The 23,110-nt window shown below is 43.5% G+C and overlaps 1 protein-coding gene across 10 annotated transcripts in view; it reads right to left on the bottom strand.

Moving 5' to 3' along the window:
- Nucleotides 1–23,110, bottom strand: part of LOC116951097 (forkhead box protein P2-like) — a 272,184-nt gene that overhangs the window by 9,927 nt on the left and 239,147 nt on the right. For 9 of the 10 annotated variants that reach the window (XM_032969493.2, XM_076073504.1, XM_032969492.2 and 6 more), the window contains 6 exons: nt 20,397–20,480; nt 14,167–14,374; nt 13,160–13,236; nt 12,742–12,843; nt 5,396–5,517; nt 4,928–4,997 (listed from right to left, as the gene is read on the bottom strand). In XM_032969493.2, the coding sequence (XP_032825384.2) occupies nt 4,928–4,997; nt 5,396–5,517; nt 12,742–12,843; nt 13,160–13,236; nt 14,167–14,374; nt 20,397–20,480 (663 nt within the window). The remainder of the gene's footprint in view (nt 1–4,927; nt 4,998–5,395; nt 5,518–12,741; nt 12,844–13,159; nt 13,237–14,166; nt 14,375–20,396; nt 20,481–23,110) is intronic. The other variant, XM_032969496.2, reaches the window with a different exon arrangement.

Genomic DNA, 23,110 nt, shown 5'->3' with positions numbered 1-23,110 from the left:
TAGGGGGGGCGGGGGGGGAGATGTTGCGACGTAGTTTTCCACATCTAATTAAATCGCAGTGGAATTGAACAAACCTGAATTTGGACCATTATGCCACCAGAAATGGCCTACATCATGGAATATTTAGCTTCCACTGTGAAGCAGACAGGGTTTAGTGTTTTGTCCTTCTCAGCACCTCCGATTAGCACGGTTGGCTACGTATGGTGCAGTAACAAGTTAAACATACGTACGTACATACCTGGTGCTACAGTTCCTAGGCCCGGGGAGACCAAGTCCGAGGGATAAGGGAACAGAAGATAAGCCCACCCAACATTTCCCACACCTCTCCGCCTGTAAATATTGGGCCGTAATAGTTGCGCCAAGTGAACGGCAATGTATATATATATTTTCCCCCACTCAGCACCACGAATGTTAAAGAGCATTACGATGTAGCTGCTGCAGTATTTACATAGACATTGTCCTGGAGAGTGAGTCACGATGCAAATGTTTCCGATCCGAGATCTCTGTTTGGGTCAATGGCAGAAATGGTAAATTTGGCCAAGAGCACTAACGTATTTTTTTTCTAGGGAAGGAAACTAGAGAAACCACTGGATATCCATGCACAACAGGGGAAGAAATTATAACTTCTACACAGAAAGGTGTCCAAGTCAGGAATCGAACACAGATCCTGAACTAAAAGTGTTACCACTGCCGCAATGAACTGGGAACGGGAAAACATAACCAGGGAAAGAAGCACACCAACAATAAAATTTGGAGAGATTACATCACGAACGATTTGTCACTTATTTGAATATCACGGGATGAAGCGGGCTTGGTTGGCAGAAGATGGGAAGCAGTCTTGCCCAATGTGCTGCCAAACGCAGGAAGGACTAAAACTTAAAGAATCTAATACTTACGCAGGAACGTACAATTTTGAGATGAAAATTCTAAACAGAGATGAATCCACATTTATATAATAAGAAAATATCACAAATAAGCCATGCGTACTCTTGTGATAAATTACCACACACCTTCCCGCTTGTCAAATATATCTGGCTTCATTCAAATTAACTTTTATTGAAAATATTATTATTTAAACCTCGGCATTTGCAATCATTCACATTACCACATTTTAAATTGGAATAAAAATGGTCTCCCAGCACTAATAACTCACGCGACTTGTAATTGACTTCTCATTATTACCGAAAACGCTGTGGTAACTTAACAACGAGGCAAGTTAATCGTTTTGAATGAGAACTATTCGGCTTAATCAAAGTGACGAATATGTGTAGGTAAATTTCACGACCAGTGGGTAAACACCCAAGTAAATAAACACATCCAGTGTTTACATTATCTAACCCAAACAGACACATATAATAGACCAAAATAATAATTAAAAAGCTAATATTGGCATTTCCCATCGTCCAAATGATATTCATGTGAGATGTTCATTTTAAATGCAAAACAAACTGGGTGATTTTTTTTCTTCCGCACTATCTTATTAAATATATGATTAGCACGACCGTGTGCTGGGGAAAATGAAGTTGAAAAACCAGTGGAATCATTCATACCCCCGTCACGGACGAGAAACGATGTTAACGCGGGCCGTTTTAATGATTAAATTTAACGAACTGACGAGTCAATGATTATGACAACTGTGATGATGACACGGCCTGATGTGGGATGTTAAATGCCGCCTCGTGTGCCACATTTTCGACTCCTCTGAAATCACTGTGGCACCAGAGGCCGCGATTCTATGCACAAGATGACCCGCGTGTGGAATGTGTGTGGGGGGGTGGTGAGCAGTAAAAAAAAAACTTTTTTCTCGCTGTTAGTTTAATCAAAAGTGCTCCAGTTGCATGAAATTTTCAACGGAGCGCTTTCCCCCGCATGCATATTTTATAGCAGTCTCGTCTCTTCAATCAAGGACATTTTCATAAGTAGCAGCTGTCTTTGCACATTATGTCGGCTAACGGTCAGATTACTGAAGAACGGCCCGTGCCGTACGAGCAAGACAAAAGCCATCGCGGATGCGTTAATACGACCAAATCAACGTCCAGTGACCAACGTCCTCCCCCAACGGGAGATTTACCCAGCCTTGTGCTATTGTTTGAATGTTTGAAAAAAATATATTCTATAATGGTTTCGCCAATTCATGTGTCTATTTGAAAATGTATGATGGGAGGAAAAAAAATCCAGAGCAAAGTGAAGAGGCAAAAAATAAAACCCATCACCATTTCGTCAGCCACATCTTACAGTGGACCAATGCTGAATGCGATTAAAAATTAATAATTTGCCATAAGCGAAAACAGTAATGCAAATTCATTACCGTGGACATTATTAATATTCATGGAACTGTGTCTCGCAGTTACATTTTTTTCCCGAAATGAAAAAAATGTCCCGCATTAGATGAAATAATTTCCACATGATTTGTTCCACGAAAACATTCTCAAGGTAAAAATCCAGCCGACTGTAATAAAAGCCCTGCATTGTTGGAACATAACGGAGGCAACAAATGTTGTTTTAATCCCATTAAGATTGATGGCAATGCATTGCCTCATTATGGCTTGATTGGAGCACTGGGTGTTATAAAAACACTCCTGTAAAGACATCGGATAGCACACTCAATGAAAGTTAACTGGACTATTTTAGATGCACACGGTATTATTACATCGCTATTGTTTCATACGGTATTATGAACAGCGATGCTTTATTTGGCATGTAACTATGTTTCCCCATTAGCAAAAGATGAAACCTATTCTCATTTTTCATGTCTCCATTACGTTTAAAACCATGTTTCACTTCCTTGTATCTTCTAAATATATACATACACACAAAAAAGAAAGACCCCCCCCCCCACATAGCCTTAACAGACTGTTGGGGCAAGTGCTGTTAGCGGGCACCTATGAAGGCCGGCACTGTGGCACACGAGAGGCCGGGTGGCCAACACCACACCCGGCCGTCTTTGTCTCCCCAGTGGCGATGTTTACACACCGCACCAGGTACTCATTTCAAGCTGTGTCGACCTAGGGGGAGGCCCATGACCAGTTCAGATAATCGTCACTGGTGTTGGCCGTGAGCAGGAATCGAACTCGGGTATTCGGGTTCGTAGCGCAGCGTGCTAAGTATTGCGCTCCCGCTCCCCACGTTGCACATAAACAAACACATGGAGACACACGGGCATGCAAAACGCCCATCAGTTGAGTTCATTATCAAAAAGCCGAGCTTTGCCGAGTAACATTTTACAGAAATAGCTCATGCTCTAATAATAACGACAATAATAATTTGTTAGCTTAGCGCAGCCTCAGAATTAATAACCTTCTATGAATCACTTGAGGTTCCAAGCGCTTCCTGGGCACTGGAGAGGAGAGCACACGAAACATCCACAACTATGGCTTGTCAAAGATCAACCGGTGGAGTGTTTAAAAAAAAAAGAAGCGTTAAAACATCCGATTGGCTCTAATGGTCATTAAAGTAAATGGTGCAACCCTGCAATTGCTTGCTCATGGCACTGCCGGCGGAAGGCCCTCCACCACTAGAAGAAGCTCTAGAGTGGCTCTCATTGAGAATATTTGGCCTTCATTAGACCTCCTTTGCCAGTACCAAAATGTAATAATAGGGTTTTTCCCCTTTTTTCTGGCAACAAAACTGAAACCTTTTTACAAGGATTCATGTCTGCATTAACCACAATACCTGCAGTCAAATGCAAACAAAAAAACATACTATGATAATGTATGCATTGTCCTTGAAACTGATTGGTCCACACCAAGGGACGGCTTTCTTTTGAGCCTCGACCCAATTGGGTCGAGGCTCAAAAGAGGCTCAAAACAAAGCCGTCCCTTGGTGTGGACCAATCAGTTTCAAGGACAATGCATCATATATTATCATTTTTTTTTGTTTGTATTTTGACTGCAGGTATTGTGGTTAATGCAGACATGAATCCTCGTAAAAAAAGGTTTCAGTTTTGTTGCCAGAAAAAAGGGGAAAAACCCTATTATTATAATATTTGGCCTTCTCACTGGCTAGACATCTCCAAAGAGAGGTAGAGGAGGTACTCATACTTTTTACCCCACCACCACACTCCTACCTGCCGATCGACTAACTGTGGTGGAACCATCTACGCTGCTGGGTGGACAGAGGCGATGGATGGATGGGGGGGGGATTGAATAAACTCGCAAAATTGTTTCAACTGCTACGCTGGGATATAGAACCGAACCGGACACCTCCGGAATTGCACTGTCTTGAGAATGAAATACACCATGGCAATCTTCCTGATAAATGATAACAAACATTTTAAAAACACTGCTATCTGAATTCGGGTTGAGACGCTCTCACGGTTGAAAATAAACACAATGTATTTTTTTTTTCTCAACCAATGTTGGCAGGAGGCATGCTTCAAACTGCTGGGAGATGACCAATCGGTGAGACTCAAAATCCTTTTGAGTGGCTATGTCATGTCGCCAGACAGCAGTGAGTCAGGCATGCATGAAAATCTGGCCAATCACCCAGGAGAGATAGCCACCACGAACAGACACGCATGACCACCGGCCAATCAGGCGTAGATATTTTTGATGGCCACAATAAGTCTATTCAAACAACGGGCTCTGTGTAATCGTGTCCAAACAACACACTGCAGGTGCAGCTATTCCCTTCACAAGTGTAGAATGAAAGAGTCGCCCAGTTGTGAATATGGTGATATGCAATATGTGCATCACATCACCGACTACTGCTTATTATACGCTTACACAGCGGGTATGGAAGCTTTACATCAAGCAACCTCTGATGCCACTGAATGGATTACCAGACTCAACGTGCGGCTATAATGTTTTGTCAGTTGATCTTCACATTTCATAAGACAGCGAGCGAGAGAGTCTTTCTAAATAATTTGTACTTATTATTATTGAAATCGCTAATAAATATCACCATCTTACAAAGGCGACACACATACCTGTAGTGTTGCATTCAGGGCCGCACCGTATCCCAGACTTGTCTGCATACTCTTTATTAGCGAGGGACTTCTGTTCACAACACACGTCACAGACACAAGGGCAAACAACAATCATTATTTCAATAAAAACACACTCAATTCCACTAACAACTGTGGCGCAGTGTGCTGACGCAGTGTCGCGGTAGATGACAATGGATATTGGCCGATGGTCAAGGATAATATATTGGAGCGGTAGCCAGGAAATGGAATCCATCTCAGAAATAGATTCACGGAGGAGATGGAGTGATGATATCAGTTCATGTGCGAAATTGATTATTGCATTCAAGGGTCGTGCCAGATGGCAGAGGTTCGGGGAGGCCTTCATCCAGCAGTGGATTAGATCACGGCTGATGATGATAATGAACTGACAATGGGAGATCAATCCAACGCGAGTTGATTGTGTTGATGGTGTGTGGTAGTATACCATACCCAGTCATCTTCTGTGGCCGTCTTTTCTGGAATTCCATCTCATCCACGGTCCACACGGCTCCCTTTACGTTTTCCACACGAACAAAGCACTTGTGTAGACTCAGGTTGTGCCGAACAGCATTCTGAATGACACAATAAGAAAGCATTAAGATGAAAATACACATTGGAAATTGGTTCTCAATGCGCAGTAAACTGGGCGTGAAGGGATAGTGCAGTCTTTAGCACAGCCGTACTAGGAAACTATCAACCTGAGTTTTCTTCCTGGCCAATGCTAAAATAAGTGGCGAGTGATACTCGCATTATTGTTCACCAAGCCACACTGAATAGTGCGGTGAAATATGGTAACACAACCACAGTGATTGATGTGACCTGGGCCGGCCTTCGTCCAGCAGTGGATTGACAAACGGAAGCATGTTGTTGTAATATTGTATTACTTAATGAAATAAATGTTTATGAAGAGAAAAAGAGGATTAATCCACCTTATCATCCAGAAACAGAATTGAAATTATTTCTATTTAACACAATTCATATAAATACTTTGCACACACCCATTAAAGGCTATTCATGACCATTTATAGCCGGTAATATTTCTATTACTTTGCTTTATAAGCTTAACTAATCACACTCACACTCAAACCACACACGTACGATACGCAGCTTTTAATTCTTACATTTGTAACATGTTTTAATGCAAAAACATTTTTTTATACGAAAGTATTTTTTTTTTAAGTACTCTTTGTGTTCACTTGTTCACTTTATTTGTGGCTTTCGTGCCTCATATCATGTGGCCAGGTCCCTTCTGAAAAAGAGCTGTATAGCTCAGTGGGCCTTACCTGGTAAAATAAACAAAAAAATTGTGTTTTATCTCAAGATGCCTTCCGGGCAACCCCCCCACCCCCATCTCTCCCCCCCAAACGTCGACGTTCCAGAGTTCTCGCCTGCTCCACTAAACACAAACGAGCTGGGCTGCGCTGAACGCGCACGACCTGCGACACAAACTGACAACGCAGGCCCATCAAAAAAGGCAAAGGCAGGGAATTATCTAATGAGCTCCCTTATCTGCGCAATGTTGCTCTCTCTACTTTGTGTCGTCGCCAAATCCGGGGCCGCAAGAAGCGTGGAGGAAGGCAGTGGTCCATCTTTGATCCGCGACGCTAGCAAAATGGCCCGCGCTGCGATTATGTCGCACTAACTGCTCAGAACGGCTGGTAATCCAGCCTCGGGGCTTAGCTTAGCGTCGCACTCAATATAGCGGAGCTTCATCTTTCTGTCCAGCCCAGAGGGAAAGAAAGTCCTGACCTTTTCCCGGAACAGCCAAAGAGCTCCGTCTCATTAGCATATAATGCATAACGTAAATGTAAATGAGGTTGCGGCAGCGCGGAGAGGAGGGAGAAGAAGAAAAAAAAAGATTTGAAGGAGGAAAAAAAAGCGCCAACAAATTCCCGCTGTAGCCCATAATCGCATTATGATTATTACACAATGTTTGGCGTTGTTGCTGTTTAGTAAATGATCGAACTTGACAAAGTGTGGCGGACAAAAAAAAAAGACACGTCCCCCCCCAAAAAAAAAAAAATTTTGTTACTTGGGAAAATAAATAAATATGTGCCCGCACTTCTGCGCTACACATTTGCATGAGACAGACCACCCTTTGGCTGCTAGCATCCTCTAACGAGGAAATAAAAAAAAAGGCAAGACTGAGTGGTTATAGTGCCTGACCCAGGTCCTGGTGACTTGATTGATCAGCTCGCCTGCGGCTGTGCTCTGCTATATGGCGATGTCCATGCAAATGAGTTGGGTTGAGAGCGACGGTGGGGGAGTGTGCGCAGCGCATCAGCCTTATGAGCATGGGCCACAACGGCTAGCTAATAAAGCATGCTAAACTGCATCCCCCCCCCCCCACTCCCCTATCATCCAGTCCACACTGGCAAAGTTTAACCCTTCTGAACGTCTTCACGGTTTCAGTTTTTCTTGGCTGCCAAACCACGCCAAAACAACAACGAAAAAACGTTGCCCTACAATATTGCGGAAATAACCGGAGGTCGGTTTTTGAGTGCGTCGCGCCTAGCCACGAGGTCCGCTGTCCTCGTTCGGAGTACTAATGAAGTGCCCACAGACGAAACATTGCTGCGTGCTTTTGCATGGGGGGGGGGAGGGACTGATCCGCAAGCTTTCGATTGCTCTTCGGATTTCAAAAGGCGCTGTAGGTTAACAGAAACACGCATTGCACTATATTTCCCATCCGTTTAAAGCTCGCAATCCACATTTTTTCGTTTTGTTTTTACTGCATTAAATAATGGGTCCGATAATTACACGAAAAAGTTTTTAAAATAATTTGTCTTATTAATTTACAATGTTTTTCAGGATATGCTATTTTCCTTTTTTTAATGAGATGGTTGTAGCTGGGGCGTTATTCACATTATCATACGGGACTTAACATGACATGCAATTAAATTACATAACATGTAGCGGGAGGCATATTATTACATATTTATAATAACTAGTAACATTAAAGTGCTAAAATCATATTAACAAGAATGTAATACCAATACTATATCAATGCACATCAATCACTCATCATGTAATTGTGCCTCATTGTTTAAACGCCGGCGCTTGTTTTTCATCATTAAATTGATTCCGTTTCAAGAGCTCCATCCACCCTTCCATTTGCAACCCCCACAAAATCGAAGTTTTTTTTTTGTAGACAAATGCAAATTTCACGTCGGCTGAAGTTACTCCGCCCTTTCCAAAGCCGCGGTCCGCGATCAGTCGCAGCATCAGCTTTAAGTGGCGAAAAAAGGTCAATGGTGCTCGCATAAATACATTCTAACAAAAACAAGAGGGTGGACGACGGAAAGCAGCGTTTCTCACGTTGCCCTGCAGCAATGATCGAGGCAATCCTCCCCCCCACCCCCGCCTGCGTTAATTGGGCCTCAAAGGCGATCCGCTCTCAGCGCGGACTCAGCCCGCCCGCCATCCAGCCGTAATTACGGTGTCACAGACCTCTCAGATGCCAACCCCAAACGGCAGTGCGCTATTAATTGCACCAAATTAACCCTCTGCTTTCTGCGTTTCCCTTCGCGTTCCGCTGTCGTTTCGCTCACAAAAAAAACGCGACGGAGCCTCTGCGGTTCCGGGCCATCCGCTCGCTCGCTCGCTCGCCCGCTCGCCCGCCCGCTCGCCCGTCTGCCTGGGCCTCCATGCTAACCTTTGCCCGAATCGGGGCACAGGTGGGTGCAAATGTGACGAAAGTGACCCGCGAATGAAATGCTTCGGCTGCGGTTGCCGCGCAAGGGTCGATTGTTAATTCATTAATTTCTCGAGATTAAAAAAGGGCCCCACTTTGGTGCGCGGGGATCTAATTAGGTGGAGGCCCTCTGTGGGCGCCTTGGCCTCTGAAGGAGTGGCACGGCTTGTGGAGCGCTGGGTGATGAAACTGTTAAGCATGTGTCACAAAGAGGCAATAGGAGCATGGTTCCAGCCATCACTTCTGGAGGAATGCTTGATAGAAAAGTGAAAATGAGCTCCGAGACCAATAATCGCGTTACTACCCGCTGACAGATATCAAAGGGGGTGATATCTATCAAGGCAGAAGAAAAAAAGTAATTTTGCTTACTGTGTTAATTTAAACATGATACATCTGGGTCAATTTTAATGTCACAGTACTGTCAACTCCAGAAAGTATCTATAAAAAAAAGAATTTTGATTTTTTGGCATAGTTTCATATACTGTGGCTAACAAGTTTCGGTACAACAACTTTATATATTTTTTGTATATGTCAAAAAATGAAACACTGAAATAAATTCATGCATTGCCGTTGATAACATTTAACCCGTATACATATTGATACATATGCATCCACACTTATGGATATTTCCATTCTTGAAATGCACAAAGACACAAACTCTGTAAACATAGACAATTTTATAACGTTTTTTTCAGAACCTTAAAAATCCATTTTCAATCCACTGCTAGTTGAAGGCCTGCCCAGGCCCTTGAGGTTATTTCACCATACCTCACTCGTCTGAGGTTGGCAAAGTGGTGGCGGGGAGCGCAAGGCCATTTCAGATATAAAAACTAAAAGAAACTCTATCTAAACTCTTTTTAGTTTACCAGGCAAAGCCCACGTGCTATATCGATCTTTTTCAGAAGTTACCTGGCTATCACAAACGATGGTGGCTTTTCACATGGAAATTTATAGCAGCCAAATACTCTAAACGCTTGTTGATTCAAAACGTGGAGGGAAAACCTGAAGACCCGGAGAAAAATCCACGTACATGCAAACTCCAAATATACAAATGTCAGGGTCGGAATCGAACCTAGGACCTCCTGCATACCACACAAGGGTGTTAACATCTCCCGACTGACATAAGCTGTAACTGGCAATCTAATTCGGGTTGCTGGGTTCTGAACACAGTGTGCTAATCACTGCTCCACCACTCCCCCAAAAATAAGCCATTACTGTACGCTTCTTATATTATCATTCCAAAATAATTGCTATGTACATGCTAATTAACACAATTAGGACACTCAATTAAAATAATATAGGATCATTAACAATTCTGTTCCCAGATTATTTTTTAACAAAAACCCGCTTGACTTGACACAAGTAAACAAACTGCGGAACAAATGCAGAATGGGAAAAACAGCAAATACACAGCGCAACTCTGTGCATGTCACTTCGGTTTATATCAGCCCTCGGCTACAGTCTCAAAATCGTGACATCGGGGCAAGTAGCTTCGATGCTTCTTAAAGTTTACTCCGCTTAATGTCCGTCAGGCTGCAAGGATTTTGAAATCCTACCGGTATGACATTAAAATGGGCTCCACAGACTGGAAGTTTAACACCGACGGACTGTGAGATATTTTTTGAAGTCTGTGAGCAAGCAAAAAACAATAAACATTTACGTGCCTTGATTTTTTCAATAATACTATTTCCGTCTATTCGGGCACTCTCGTTGATTCGCGTTTAATGGAAAGCGGAGAGGAGCATTGTGCTTGGCAGGGATTTACTTGCATAAGGGATCACCTTTGGTTATATTTCAAACGGCACTTCCATTAGGCGTGCTCTGTTATGCTGCGCATTCTCAATAAGGGTCCTTGACCCATGTTTACACCTGCAAAGTACGTGAATGCTGCCAATGTCAGCATGCTCGTGTGCGGCTCATGTATCAACATATGTCCGTGCTTACAAGTGCGCACGTGCGATTACGCTTTGCTTCGGGTGAGGCTGAATACGCGCAGCAATTCCCGTGTTCTAAATCGGGCAGGGGTTCTGTCATTTTGCGCGTGTGTATTTTGGATTTCTTTTGCACCACACGCAGCCAACCCTGGCAATCAGAGGTGCACGGGGGAAGAGGGTGCAAATTTCAAATATACAGACATCAGGGTCGGGATCAAACCCATGATTTTCCTGCATACAAGGCGAGGGAGATAACATCTTGCCACTGTGGCGCTCCCATATTTTGACGTATATGTCAGTATATGTTTTTAAATATATACAAGTAGGCAATGAGTACCCGCGGTGATAATGCGGTCTGTTTTAAAAATGGGGCTTTACAAAAACCTTGGCCTCATGTGCGCTTGACCCCTGTCCGCGTGACGGCCGCGGGAACCCGAATTGGCCAACCGTGCGCGACGATGGCATGAAAAAAGACGCCGCTCACGGCTGACAAAAAGCACCTTGGCACGCTCTCACAGCCGCCACAAGCGCCGCCGGGTGGCCCCGTGGCCAGCGTGGGACAGGCTGATCTCGCACTGTAAACGTCAAAAACCAACGGTGCACATTTCCAGAACGGATCACTCGCACCACCACGCAGTGTGCTTAGGAGGTGCCATGACGCGACCTGACTAGAGGGGGCCACAAATGTAAAAGAGAGAGAGAGAGAGGGAGGCCAAACAAAATAAAAAAAACCTGGGATGGATTTGCGCGTGTCGGCCAAAACAAATATCTGCATTTTTAGTCAAAGCCAAGTCGAGTCTGAGTGGTTTTCCTGCTCAAAAGAGCATCGAGGTGCTACTCATCTCTCCTCTTCACAGCCCAGAGCCAGGGGTGTAAATGCTACGGTGCTATTAGCTATACATTGGACAACTACGGTTGACTTCTCCACACTGGGAACTCATTTTTGATCAACTCTTGATAAAATAATGGGCTAATGAGTCAACCCTGAACCAGAATTTGAAGTCGCACCCTTTTGATTAGGATCCACGCCCGCTCTTCCGCTTATCAATATTGCATAAATTTTTGCGTAGCCTTAACACTGCATTCACATTTACTCCCCCCAGCAAGTTTATTTATTATTTTTCCACGGACTCGGTGGTATATACATATTCACATTTGCCCCCGGGAAGCGTACCATGGCCTCTGTGCAAAGTGGTTGATCGTCAATAGCTGTCAACACACTGCATGCTGTTCAGCTGCCTGACGGGGAGCTACGAGAGACCTTCGCTCGCCAGTGATACGAATCCCCTATGATTTGGATCGCGTCACCGTTGAGGCTCAGGAAGCAAGCGTCACATCGACACGACAAGCAACAACGGTGCAGCAGGGATGACTGGCGGCACAAGCTAAACTGAGAAGCTCTGGCACGTGTCACCAGCCTCTAACTTGTACCATTATTATGGAAAGCCACATTTCCGGTGCGCTAATCCGAGCTGACAATAATAAATAAAACACGCAGACTAGTTAAAAATACATAAAACTGTTGTGCTTCGTCGTGGAGGATCATGCTTACCGAATAGATGACTGAACAGGCAGGAACATATTGAATCTAACACTTTGTTAGTTTGTTTTGATACTGCATTGGCAGCAGTGGTTAAGCACCGTCCATCAGCCAATAACACTGCCTTGATAAGCAAACATATAATAGGTGCTGTTTATGGCAATGGTGCGAATTAAGAAGGACCATTTCCTAAAATGTATCCTATTAAATATTTATTTTCTTTTTTTGGCAGTGTCATTGACGAATTGCGGTTGAGTTTTGTACCATCGAATATAAAAAGACCAGACCAGAAGTCAATTTTTAATATATAATGAAGTGACAGGAAGTGTGCAACGCCAGGAAAAAAACGACATTTATTTGTTGTTGTCCATCAACCTCCACTAATTCTGAACCCAATGCTCTCGAGCAGCATTTGCTTAAGCAGCCAACCCATGTGGAACGATCGAATTGAGACATGCCGTGAGGAACCTACAGTTGCTGACGCAATTAGGCTCTCTCTCTCTATGAATGCCAAAATCCTTATCCAATTCCGGAAAACATTGGCGGGCCAGAAGGCCCAATAGGCCGATGGACGGTGACAACCAATAACAACCAACGACAACAACAGCCGACTCGCTTCGGTGCCTACCTTCCATGTCGCCGCGTTGCGCCTGAAGTAGGCAAACTTGCGAGTGAACCAGTTGTAGATTTCGTTGAGGGTTAACTGGTGGTCGGGCGTCTCGATGATGGCCTGGCGGACCCATTGCATGGGGAAAGAACAAAGGCACTATATCACTTCCACTTCTGGCCTACCGATTTCACTTTGAAATAAATGCAAAGGGCACATCAAATATTAATAATTGCCTCCTCATTATTACATTCCAACTTGGTCGAGGCCACACATTAATACCGCCATTACACAATGACCCACGCGCATTTCCATAACCCATCTCCAAATGTTTTTTCTCTCTCTCTCTCAAAATATATGGGGATTGTTAATTTATTTATTTACTTGTACATGGATTCGCTTTAATGAGCACGGTGTGAATTTTAAAAGAAATACTCACCTGCCTAATCAGGGACGCGTAGGTAAAGGGAGGTCTTACTTCTGCATTTTGGTAAAATTCTTCATTCTGACTAAGCTCTGTTGAAGAGGCGTACACACACACACACAATTGTTACACAAGTTATCAATGTGCACTCACAGTTTTTGCTATATTTATATGCAATCAATCAAAATGTACTTGGCAAAAGAAAAAAGCGAAGAAAAAGCAAATGTCGAAGGGAGGATATTCATAAATGTCATCATCAAAAATGTTAAGAAAAAAAAACGCATGACTGATGCTTATTTTTACTAACGGTGTTAACATCCTCTGCTAAATCTCTTTAATTCTACCCATAGATGATGATTCACGGGAAATGTACTTGACAAACACAGCACCGCTTTTCATGCTGTCTATATCTTAGTTTTGGCAAGCGTGCTTTGTGCCAACGCTGGTACACGTGTTCATCTGGATGGCCAGGTGGTTCCAGGCATGAAAAAAAAATGGGTTGAAAAGCTATCAGAGTGAATTAAGTAACTACTTTGATTTAAGTAACTACTGGCTACTGACTCAGTGCCGAGCTCACTGTTCACGTGCGACTTTTTTCTTCATCTAAAGGTTAATTTCACCCTTGCTGAAGGGAGCAGAAAACCACACACTCAAATTAATATCACGGAAGTTTGTCCAACATTCTGGAGGCACGTGTCTCTGTGCCACATCGACAATTGTCACGGGGTAATGGGTGGGTGGGTGGGGGGGGGGGGGTGTCAGTAAACCCACCCGGCCAAGAGTGGGAGGGGGGGGGGGGCGGGATGGGCAGGGGGGCGGATTTCAACTTGCGGCCATCCCACTGCGAGCCGCGAGCTCTGACCGCGGGAGCCGCGCACCGGTCTTATCCCAGCCGGCCCTAAGCAGGAGTGGGGACCAATTTGCTAGCCGGGGACTGTGATAACATCGTTGGTGGGGCGGGCGGGGGGGAACCAAATCGCGAGGGAGCCGAGGCAAAACGAGTCAAAGTGTGCGTGTCTCACCGGACGCGAGCGGGAGACTGTACTTGTCCAGGTGGCGACGGCGAGCGGCGTTCATGCTCGCCAGCGTGTGCGGGGACAGCACCGGCTGGCCCTGGGGGAGCGCCGTGATGACGGACGTGGCCGTCGGAGTGAGCGGGGCGAGCGGCCTGCCCTGCAGCGGCGACCCCGGCGTGCTCTTGGCCAGAGTTGCGCTCGACACCAAATTGAGCTGCGCAGGGACAGGGCGGGCAGGCGGGGGCACAGACGAACGGACGTGCACGGGTCGGCCGGGAGACGCGGGAGAGCGCGCTGTAGCTGGCCGTCGCCAGCTACAGCGCAAACGGGCTAAGCTTATTTCCACCGCGCAGATTTCCACGGGGAGTGCGGGCGCGCAGCTCTCCGATGTGTTTTTTTTGGGGTTGTGCCGCGTGCTGTTGCGACACGGAATCCAGGTTGCTGGGAGTTTCTTTTTGGGGCGTTGGAGCAAAACGTTGGACGTCGTAGCAAACTCCACTCGGTACAACCCCCCCTCCCCCCCCTCCCCCCCCCAAAAAAAAAAACCAAAACCACCAGAGTGGTAGACCTGCTCTTTCCTTGTGCGCCGCAGTAGCAAGCTTAAGCACCTTCGCGACTTGCCGGCTCACGCGAATGAAACCGCGGTGAGGCTCGTTGTTGCGCCCATCGCTGGAGCGGTGGAGCTCCTCTTATCCACGGTGAAGCGCAGCACGAACACCATGGATCCTATTAATTGAGATGTTATCCGAGAGCTTGCTCTCCTTACCCGTGGGAAATAGCAGATCATTAGGAGTCATGGGGAAGTAGGATCACAGAGTTGTTACCCGAGTTCCATTTTATACTGATTTTCGCTATTGGCATCATGCCACTCAACAAAATATCCAATTCAATATCTCGCAGAGCAGTACAACCCTTCGTGATAGAAGCAGATTTCACGGCGTATGGAAGCAGTTATCACGTAACTACCTTTGAGATCCCTTCAAGTGACCTCTGGTTCCACACACAGTGGAGGGCAGAACTTTCCCTACCTGCTCAACATATGAGATTAAGGTTTTTGTACGACAGTCCAAAGTGATATTTTCCATTATCAGAGCTGGAATTAAAGCAAATTAAATGCAGAAGCAAGTATTATTTATTTAACGAGTGAGGGGGGGGGGCTTTATGTGCAGTCATCAGTGACCGGGCTAAGACCATCAACTCACTGCACTTGAGGACCCAGTTTAACCACAAGTGGCTGAAAGCTAAATGTGAATAAAAAATTGCATCTTGGGTCATAACGCAGCACGTGATTTAATGCAATTCGATGGCAATTTATGTTTATCTGGATTCAACGACTCCTAATGTCCTGGCCAAAATACATGCAGACGCATGCACACACATTCACAGCACAACGCTCAATCGCAGGGGAACTGCAGGTCATCAGAAAAATGTAAGAACGTAAAATTCTCATCAATACAGCGCGTGGTCATATTTGGATAACAGCAAATCACAACTCTAAGTATTTCTCGAATAAATCATGTGCAATGCATTGACTGCCACAATGGCGCTAATTAAATAGATCATTTGCCTTCCGACCAAAAAAAAAAACAATGAATGTTGTCTTTCACTCTGATGCTTGATGCAAACGACGCTTAATGTATTGTACAGCACGGACATTCTTGAGATACTATTGATTACATGATTATGCCCGCACTCTACTGCTGTGAAATGCCAAAAGTAATTGATTTCCACTCAACTATAACTGAATAAATACCCTCTCCCCCTGTTCCCAGAGGCAGGGTTTCCTTCAACGTGTTTTCTCTATCGATCTCGTAAACAAACGCAGGTTAATGTGCGCTATTACCTTCAGGTCAAGAGCAAATATGTGTCATTCTTCATGTAACATTAATAGTAAGTAAAACGTTTTAATGGGTTTTTTTCTTATTATTCTTCCCACTGACAGCAAAAGAGCCAAAAATTACGAGCTGCTGTATTGTGCACAATGCACGTCAACAATTACAAAAAAATGTAAATAAAACATCGAAGATCGGTGAAATGAAAGCGGTCAAATATTTATTTATTTTACTTACTTATTTTTCATTTTTCAACGACAATTGTACGCCTCTATGCGATTTTTTTTTGCTTCGGGCACACACAACAGGCAGCCGGGGAAGTGGGCTGTCACAGCTAATTATTACAATAGGCCAGCGTCAAGCTGTGGTATAATTGGAGGGATGATGTTTTAAAGTGATTCCTAGATCGCTCAACGACAGCGCAGCTGACACGCCGCCCGCCAGCTTCGGCAGTCAAGAGCCGCCGAGTCTACGCAGGGAGACTTGACCCATTTAAAAATAAAATTGTTGTTGTTGCATTCAGAAATTTTGAGTTGTTTGCACTCTGGAACCGTTTTGCACGCATTATGTAAGATAGCCCATTGTGAAAGACATGCCTTCGTCTCAAATGTGTTCATATCTGGTTATATTAAATATATTAAAACTATGCATGCACAGGCGTAGTTTTGTGTACCGCTGGTCGCAGCGCAATTTGTTTACATTCTTTTGTTTGGCAAATGCAAACAACAGTAAGATAATTTTTTGATTTAAAGCTTTCGTGAGTGCAGGGATTCATATTCTTGGTTCTTTCGGTAAAGTCACGTAGAAGGAAAACAATGAAATAATTAAAATATAATACAATAAAATTCTCACGACGTTTCGACTGCACCTGATGATGATTGTTTGTGTTGCAGTCGAAACGTCGTGAGAATTCTATTATTTTATAATTGTATTATTTTATTGTTTCCCTTCTACGTGACTTTACCGAAAGAACCAAGAATAACGGTAAGATACTTGGCACTCTTTATGGGATACGTTCTGTTATTTTATTTTTGATACTGGTATTTCCTACCGGTAATATACATCATGCAAGTATATATACTAAATAACACATTTTGAACATGTTAATTAATCCCCTTTCAACAACTGTCATATTCATCTTCTTGGTTCTTTCGGTAAAGTCACGTAGAAGAGAAAATTATAAAATTATAAAACTAAAAAACATAATAAAATAAAATTATCACGACGTTTCGGCCACAACACAAGTAGCCTTCCTCAGGTGAAGAAACAGAACTGTCGGGATGACAGCGTTCCAATGAACACTGCTAAGCTTGGCAGCGTCTTTTAAGCTGGGTGGTAGGAGCAGAGTGCCTTGAGAAAGGAGTGTACATATCAACAGGAGAATTTAGCATTGAAGTAGCTGTGTTAATGTGAGAGATTAGCAGGATGTTAAAGTCAGAAATTAGCATGTAACTGGGAGATTAGCATGATGTTAGTGTGACGGATTAGCATGTAACTGGTCACGGAAGTAGCTATGTTAAAGTCAGAGTTTACATATCAACAGAGGCATTTAGTATATTGACGCTTAAGAACTGCAACTACCCAACTATCATACAATAAACCGATGTGAAATAACTAAATATAAACTACATCAATATAATAAATGAACTCAATATATTCTCCAATAAGCTGAGCTATTAACATAAAGTAACTGGGTATACACTACACTATGTAATAAATACCATATAGTAAACTTATAAAAACTAAAATATAAACTACATCAATATTATCAATAAACTCAATATGCTCTCCAATCAGCTGAGCTACTAACAATAAGTCATTATACATTACAATTCTATGTCGAAAAAAGTGGCGGTTTATTTTTTATTTTTTCTCAACGTTAGCACCACGGAAAGCGGCGAGCTTTGTTCAGACGGACGAGTTCATCTATGCTCGGAACGGAGGAGGGGGGGTAGAGAGACAGAAACAGCTACGATGCGCTGCTCTGTCCTGTGTTGCGTTACAACTATGCTATAAACTACACTACTATACATTACAATATTATACCTTCCAATCTAAACTACATTGTATAATATCGTATACACAGCCCAATGTAAGCTCTAACATTAGAGCTTACGTTGGGCTGTCGTATTCATCTTTAGGAAACCTAAGCAAACATCATTAATATATACAAGTATCCCCGTTTCAACTTATTGAATATTGTGGCTTTCCATTGCATACCAAGGCTGGCACAGCACATGAGCCGGGGTGGACCGTATATGTCCGTACGTCCACACGGAGCTCATGGTAACACAGCGCACGGTAAATCAAGGCGATTCCTAGTACCAGTCGCCGCCGCTGATATGCGTAGGCAGGAATCAAACCTTGGACGACAGCCACCGCATTGCAGTGCACGCACACTCACGCCACACACGCACACTCAATCATGTACTGTGTTAACCCCCGGAAATTCAGACATCCAGCTCATCATTATACTGCAGATGCAGAGGTCTAATAACAATTCCTTTCTGGGCACGGCGTGACCACAAGCCACTGTTTAATGCTAAAACCAAAGCCCGAGTTAACGACATAATGTAATCGCCTGGTGGAGCTACGTAGCATGCTCATATACTGATAGCTGCTCTGAGCGCTGCGATGAATCTTCAGAGCTCATTTCACCTTGGTAATAAATTCCTTCTATCAATATTCATCAAATGCAGGTGCCGTCTCGGCTTGGAGCCTTTGCATATGAGAACATAAATCAGCACCATCTCATCAATTACATTCAAATTTTGCTGGCCACGTGCCCCCTACTAAAACTCCCGATTGAAAACAGCCTTTGCCAATCAGGTGCACAAGAAAGGCAGTAATATATATAGAGCCTGAGATCCCGTGCACTTGAAAGCATCTATACGACTGGAGTTATGTGCCTAATTTACTAGATCCCGATGTGAGCTTTATACGAGAGTAAAACTTGAATCAGTGTTTCAATAAACGCTTAAAGGATGCTACGAGCAATAATGTTAAGTGACTGTGGCTGTGCAAAATGAGAAAGGAAAATAAATCACATTCGCAAAGCGATAACCACTAACTAACGTGATACTTTTGACCAAAATTAAAAATTCATGAAAATGGCCAAATGTGGGAACCTTGAAATTTAGACGCTAGAAAGTTTAAAAGCCTGACAGCTGCTATAATGTAATATCCATATGTGCCACGCAATGATTTTTCTACAAAGTTAAATCTCGGCTATTTAAACTTTATATGATTCAAGGCTGTGTCAGTAATGTCAAAATAACACTAAACTAATAAAAAGCCTATTTAGTGTGTAAAACAGTTTTTGCCTTTCTTCGTGTACCGCACAAAGTTATTCTGAGCCAAAGTCACGAGTGAAGAGAGAGAGAGAGAAAATGAGACGGTGAGAAATCGAATGAGAGACCCACTGAAGGACAGACAGACAGAAAGATACCAAAATACAGAGAGAAATTCCAATTTGAAAAACTCCAATTTGAAAATAATATATAGCCAACCGAGAAAATAGTTATCGATTACAATGTATCCCCCTCTCACTCTCTCTCTCTCTCCACTGCTTTTGCCGGCTTTTGAGGTTACATGTGATGGTTATTTAACTGATCATCTTCCCCGTTAAATGTTAACCCGGTTTCTTTCAATAATGTAACTGTTATCACAGGGACGGTCAATCAAATAAAAGCACCTTCAATAATTCATCCACATTCTTTTTGCTTGGTCAAAAGACGAACGTTAAACCACGCCTCCGCGTCGCATAGATTCTCAAACGCTGATTGCTCCTCAGTTATACGTTGAACTTGCGCTCGATTTTTTGTCGACGGGAGGTGCAGCTGCCAATTACACAGATACCACGTGGGACGCCTCTTTGCTTTGTCGTGAATGGACCAGGCTCGTAAACTTTTCTTAAAATACCTTGTGTCTCTATTTCAACATTTTTTTTTTAAATTTAAACCAGGTAAGGCCCATTGAGCTATATAGCTCTTTTTCAGAAGCGACCTGACCACAAATGATTGCTCAACAAAGTGGCTCATCACGTGGGAATTTATAGCACCCAAATACTCTAAATGCATGTTGATTACTCTTTGGGTCTTTCGGGAAAGTCACGTAGATATAAACATAATTAAAAAAAAATTTCTACGTGACTTTATCAAAAGACCCAAAGAGTATGAATTCCTGCAGTCATGAAAGCTTTAAGTCAAGATTTGCATATTGATTCTAAATGTGGAGGGAAAAACCGGAGGACCTGAAGATACATCCATGTGACCACGGAAAGGGAGAGATACGCAAAACTCCAAATATTTAACAGTCGTCAAGGGTCGGTATCGAACCCACGACCTCCTGTATACCAGGCGAGGGAGTTAACATATCGTGGAGAGACGCACGAGAGTTACTTACGGGTTGGAGTGGATGTTTGGGCTCCGCTGGACACATGTGCAAATGAGCCATCATGGCTTGTAGCCGTTCCCGTTCCTTGTCAAGCTGTAATAAACAAGAAATGGGGAGACATTATTGACAACAAACAAACTGGCTGGGCCGGTATATTAAATATAAAAGGGAAATTTGTGAATATGTGTGTCTGTTCAAAAATGTTTAGCATACTTCCCAACATGCAACAAACTTTAAATTGAGCATGTGGGTAGCTTCCAGACTGTACACAATGGAAAAAGTATAAAAAAATATACTTTTGTATTTTGGGGTGACGTCACATCTGTGATGTCACCCGCATGCGGCAGTGTCGCGCAGTGATGCCTACTGACATCACGCACCCCCCCCCCCCCACCCTCCATGTAGGCCGTGTATTAATCCAAAGAAAGAATCCAAGACTCGGGCGAAGCCGGGTAGTAAAGCTCGTATTAAATAAAAAAGAGCCTCCGTTTTGGTTAGGGATATGAACCGCGGTGAAGACGTGAGCGCACGGAGCCATGCATAAAAGGCGCCACACACTTACGCCCACGCGGAACGTCATAACAATGCTCACACGCTAATCAAGATGGTACATGGCCTAAAGATTGTCTTCAAAATTTGTATTTTTAAGAGTAATATAATTACTTGAACTTGACTAAACGCTGCACATATGCGAGTGTTGATACTCGTGCGGCGGCTGCAATGGTTAGCGGACTGGAGTTGGAATCTAAAAGGTCTCCTGGCATGACAGTTAAAACAATGGGCAATATTATTAGAGAATGCCCCTATCCCCCCCCACCGACCCCCTCAACATTATAAGTAGATTCACCACTGTTAAAGGATCAGAAGGTCGCGTGTGGTGGGATAAAGTGTGGGTGCTCGAACTTCCGCCAAGATGTCTGGCCAGCAAGTAATGAGCAGGCCAATATACCCACCAGACTGGCTCTCTGGAGCCACTCTGGATGCTCCAAATAAAAACCCAAAAACACATGACAAGCTTTAAAAGGCTAAGTAGTTGCATGTGTTAATATAGCACTGAAACTCACGTCATTCCACAGAGATGGCATTTTGAGGCATCACAAGGATGACCCATTAAATATTTTAGCAAACAGTTACTTATGGAAAGCTATTACTTATTTATACATCTTGTTTGAAAAAAAAATCCACTGTCAATCCAATTATGGACTCAGTGGTGTGGGCATTGGATGGTTGGCTGAAAGATAAAGGTAGTGTTTGTTCTCATTTAACTGCGCCTGTAATTACCCCATCAGGTTGGTCAAATGACGTGGGCTGTTAGACTCTGCTACATTGCAATTTGGCGTAAATTCGCTTGACTGTGTGGTTCTTCCACGTACTCCCGAGTCGTGTTGCGTGTCACGGTGGCGATATGTTAACTACCTTGCCTGGTATACAGGCAGTCGTGGGTTCGATCCTGACCCTGACGCCTGTTGTGTATATTTGGAGTTTGCGTGTCTCTCCCCCTGGTCGCGTGGATTTTTTTATGGGTCCTCCGATTTTTCCCTCCACATTTAGAATCAACTTGCGTTTACGAGTATATGGCTGCTATATATGCCCACGTGATAAGCCACGTCATTGAAGTATGATTTGTGGCCAGGCCACTTCTGAAAAAGAGCTATATAGCTTGGTGAGCCTTCCCTGCCACAAATACAAAGTTTCGCAAAAAAAGGGTTCAGTTTTTAGTTTGCTTGGCGTCAGGTCCGACGTTTTTGCCCGACGTTCTGGGGAGCTTCTTCAGGAACTGAAACGTCGGAAATCATGCTGAATGCCATGCGGTACAACCCAGAAACGCATCAGAGAGCTGTTACATGGCACATGCGTGCGAACATACGCAGTGGCATAATGATTATTCTGCATTCGTGGGATGTACAGCTAATCACAAGGATGATGTTTTTTTTTTATTTAACATGAACCTATAATAAATTCTACAAAAGGGAGGATAATGGGTGGATAGTGTGATGCTTTGTCATATTTTACTTGGGGGTATATTTAAAATGTGGGATTTAGTCTACGGCACTCAATAACCTACACTTGTGAATGGTTTCTCAAGATCTGTAACATCCATTTTCGTAATGCACTGCTGCGTTATCAAACAGTAGGGATGTAACATTCACTCCGGTCACGATTCGGTGATTTGTCATTATCAAGGGTCGCGATTCGATTCAAGAATATTTAAATATACACTATCACATTTTGGTGAATGTAGTGGCATCTAGTAACTGGAGGAGTTCACACGAACACATTCCATTAACATTGCAGGCACGTGTGTTTTGTAGCGTGCGTTGTGAGTATAGTAATCTATGTCAGCCAATGAATAGATGATGCATTGTTATGCCCAAACCAAAACCAGGCATGGGAATCAAACCATCGGCCTTTTTTATACCCTGGTTATTTCAGTAAAGTCACGTAGGTAAATAAAATAAAAGTTAAAAAAGATAAAAATAAATTAAATCACGACGTTTCGATCGCAACACAAGCGGTCGTCAAATCTAGAATCATCGGCCTTTTGTAAAAAAAAAAAGTATTCGGTCGCGAGTGTTCTGACTGCGAGAGTCTGCAGCGAAGCATTTTGGAAAGCTAGTTTTGTGTTATTTGCATGTGCCAGTCCTGCAATTTCCTTGATGGTATTTGGCCTACTCTTCCAAGCTGACCCGGCGTCTTGGGAGAGTTGTGATTACCCACACTTT

Source organism: Petromyzon marinus, chromosome 42 (assembly GCF_048934315.1).
Source record: "Petromyzon marinus isolate PM22_M1 ecotype Great Lakes invasive population chromosome 42, UKy_Petmar_22M1.pri1.0, whole genome shotgun sequence".
Classification (NCBI taxonomy): Eukaryota; Metazoa; Chordata; class Hyperoartia; order Petromyzontiformes; family Petromyzontidae; genus Petromyzon; species Petromyzon marinus.
The sequence above is the reverse complement of the archived record's forward strand: the minus strand, read 5'-3'. Positions and strand labels throughout refer to the sequence as shown.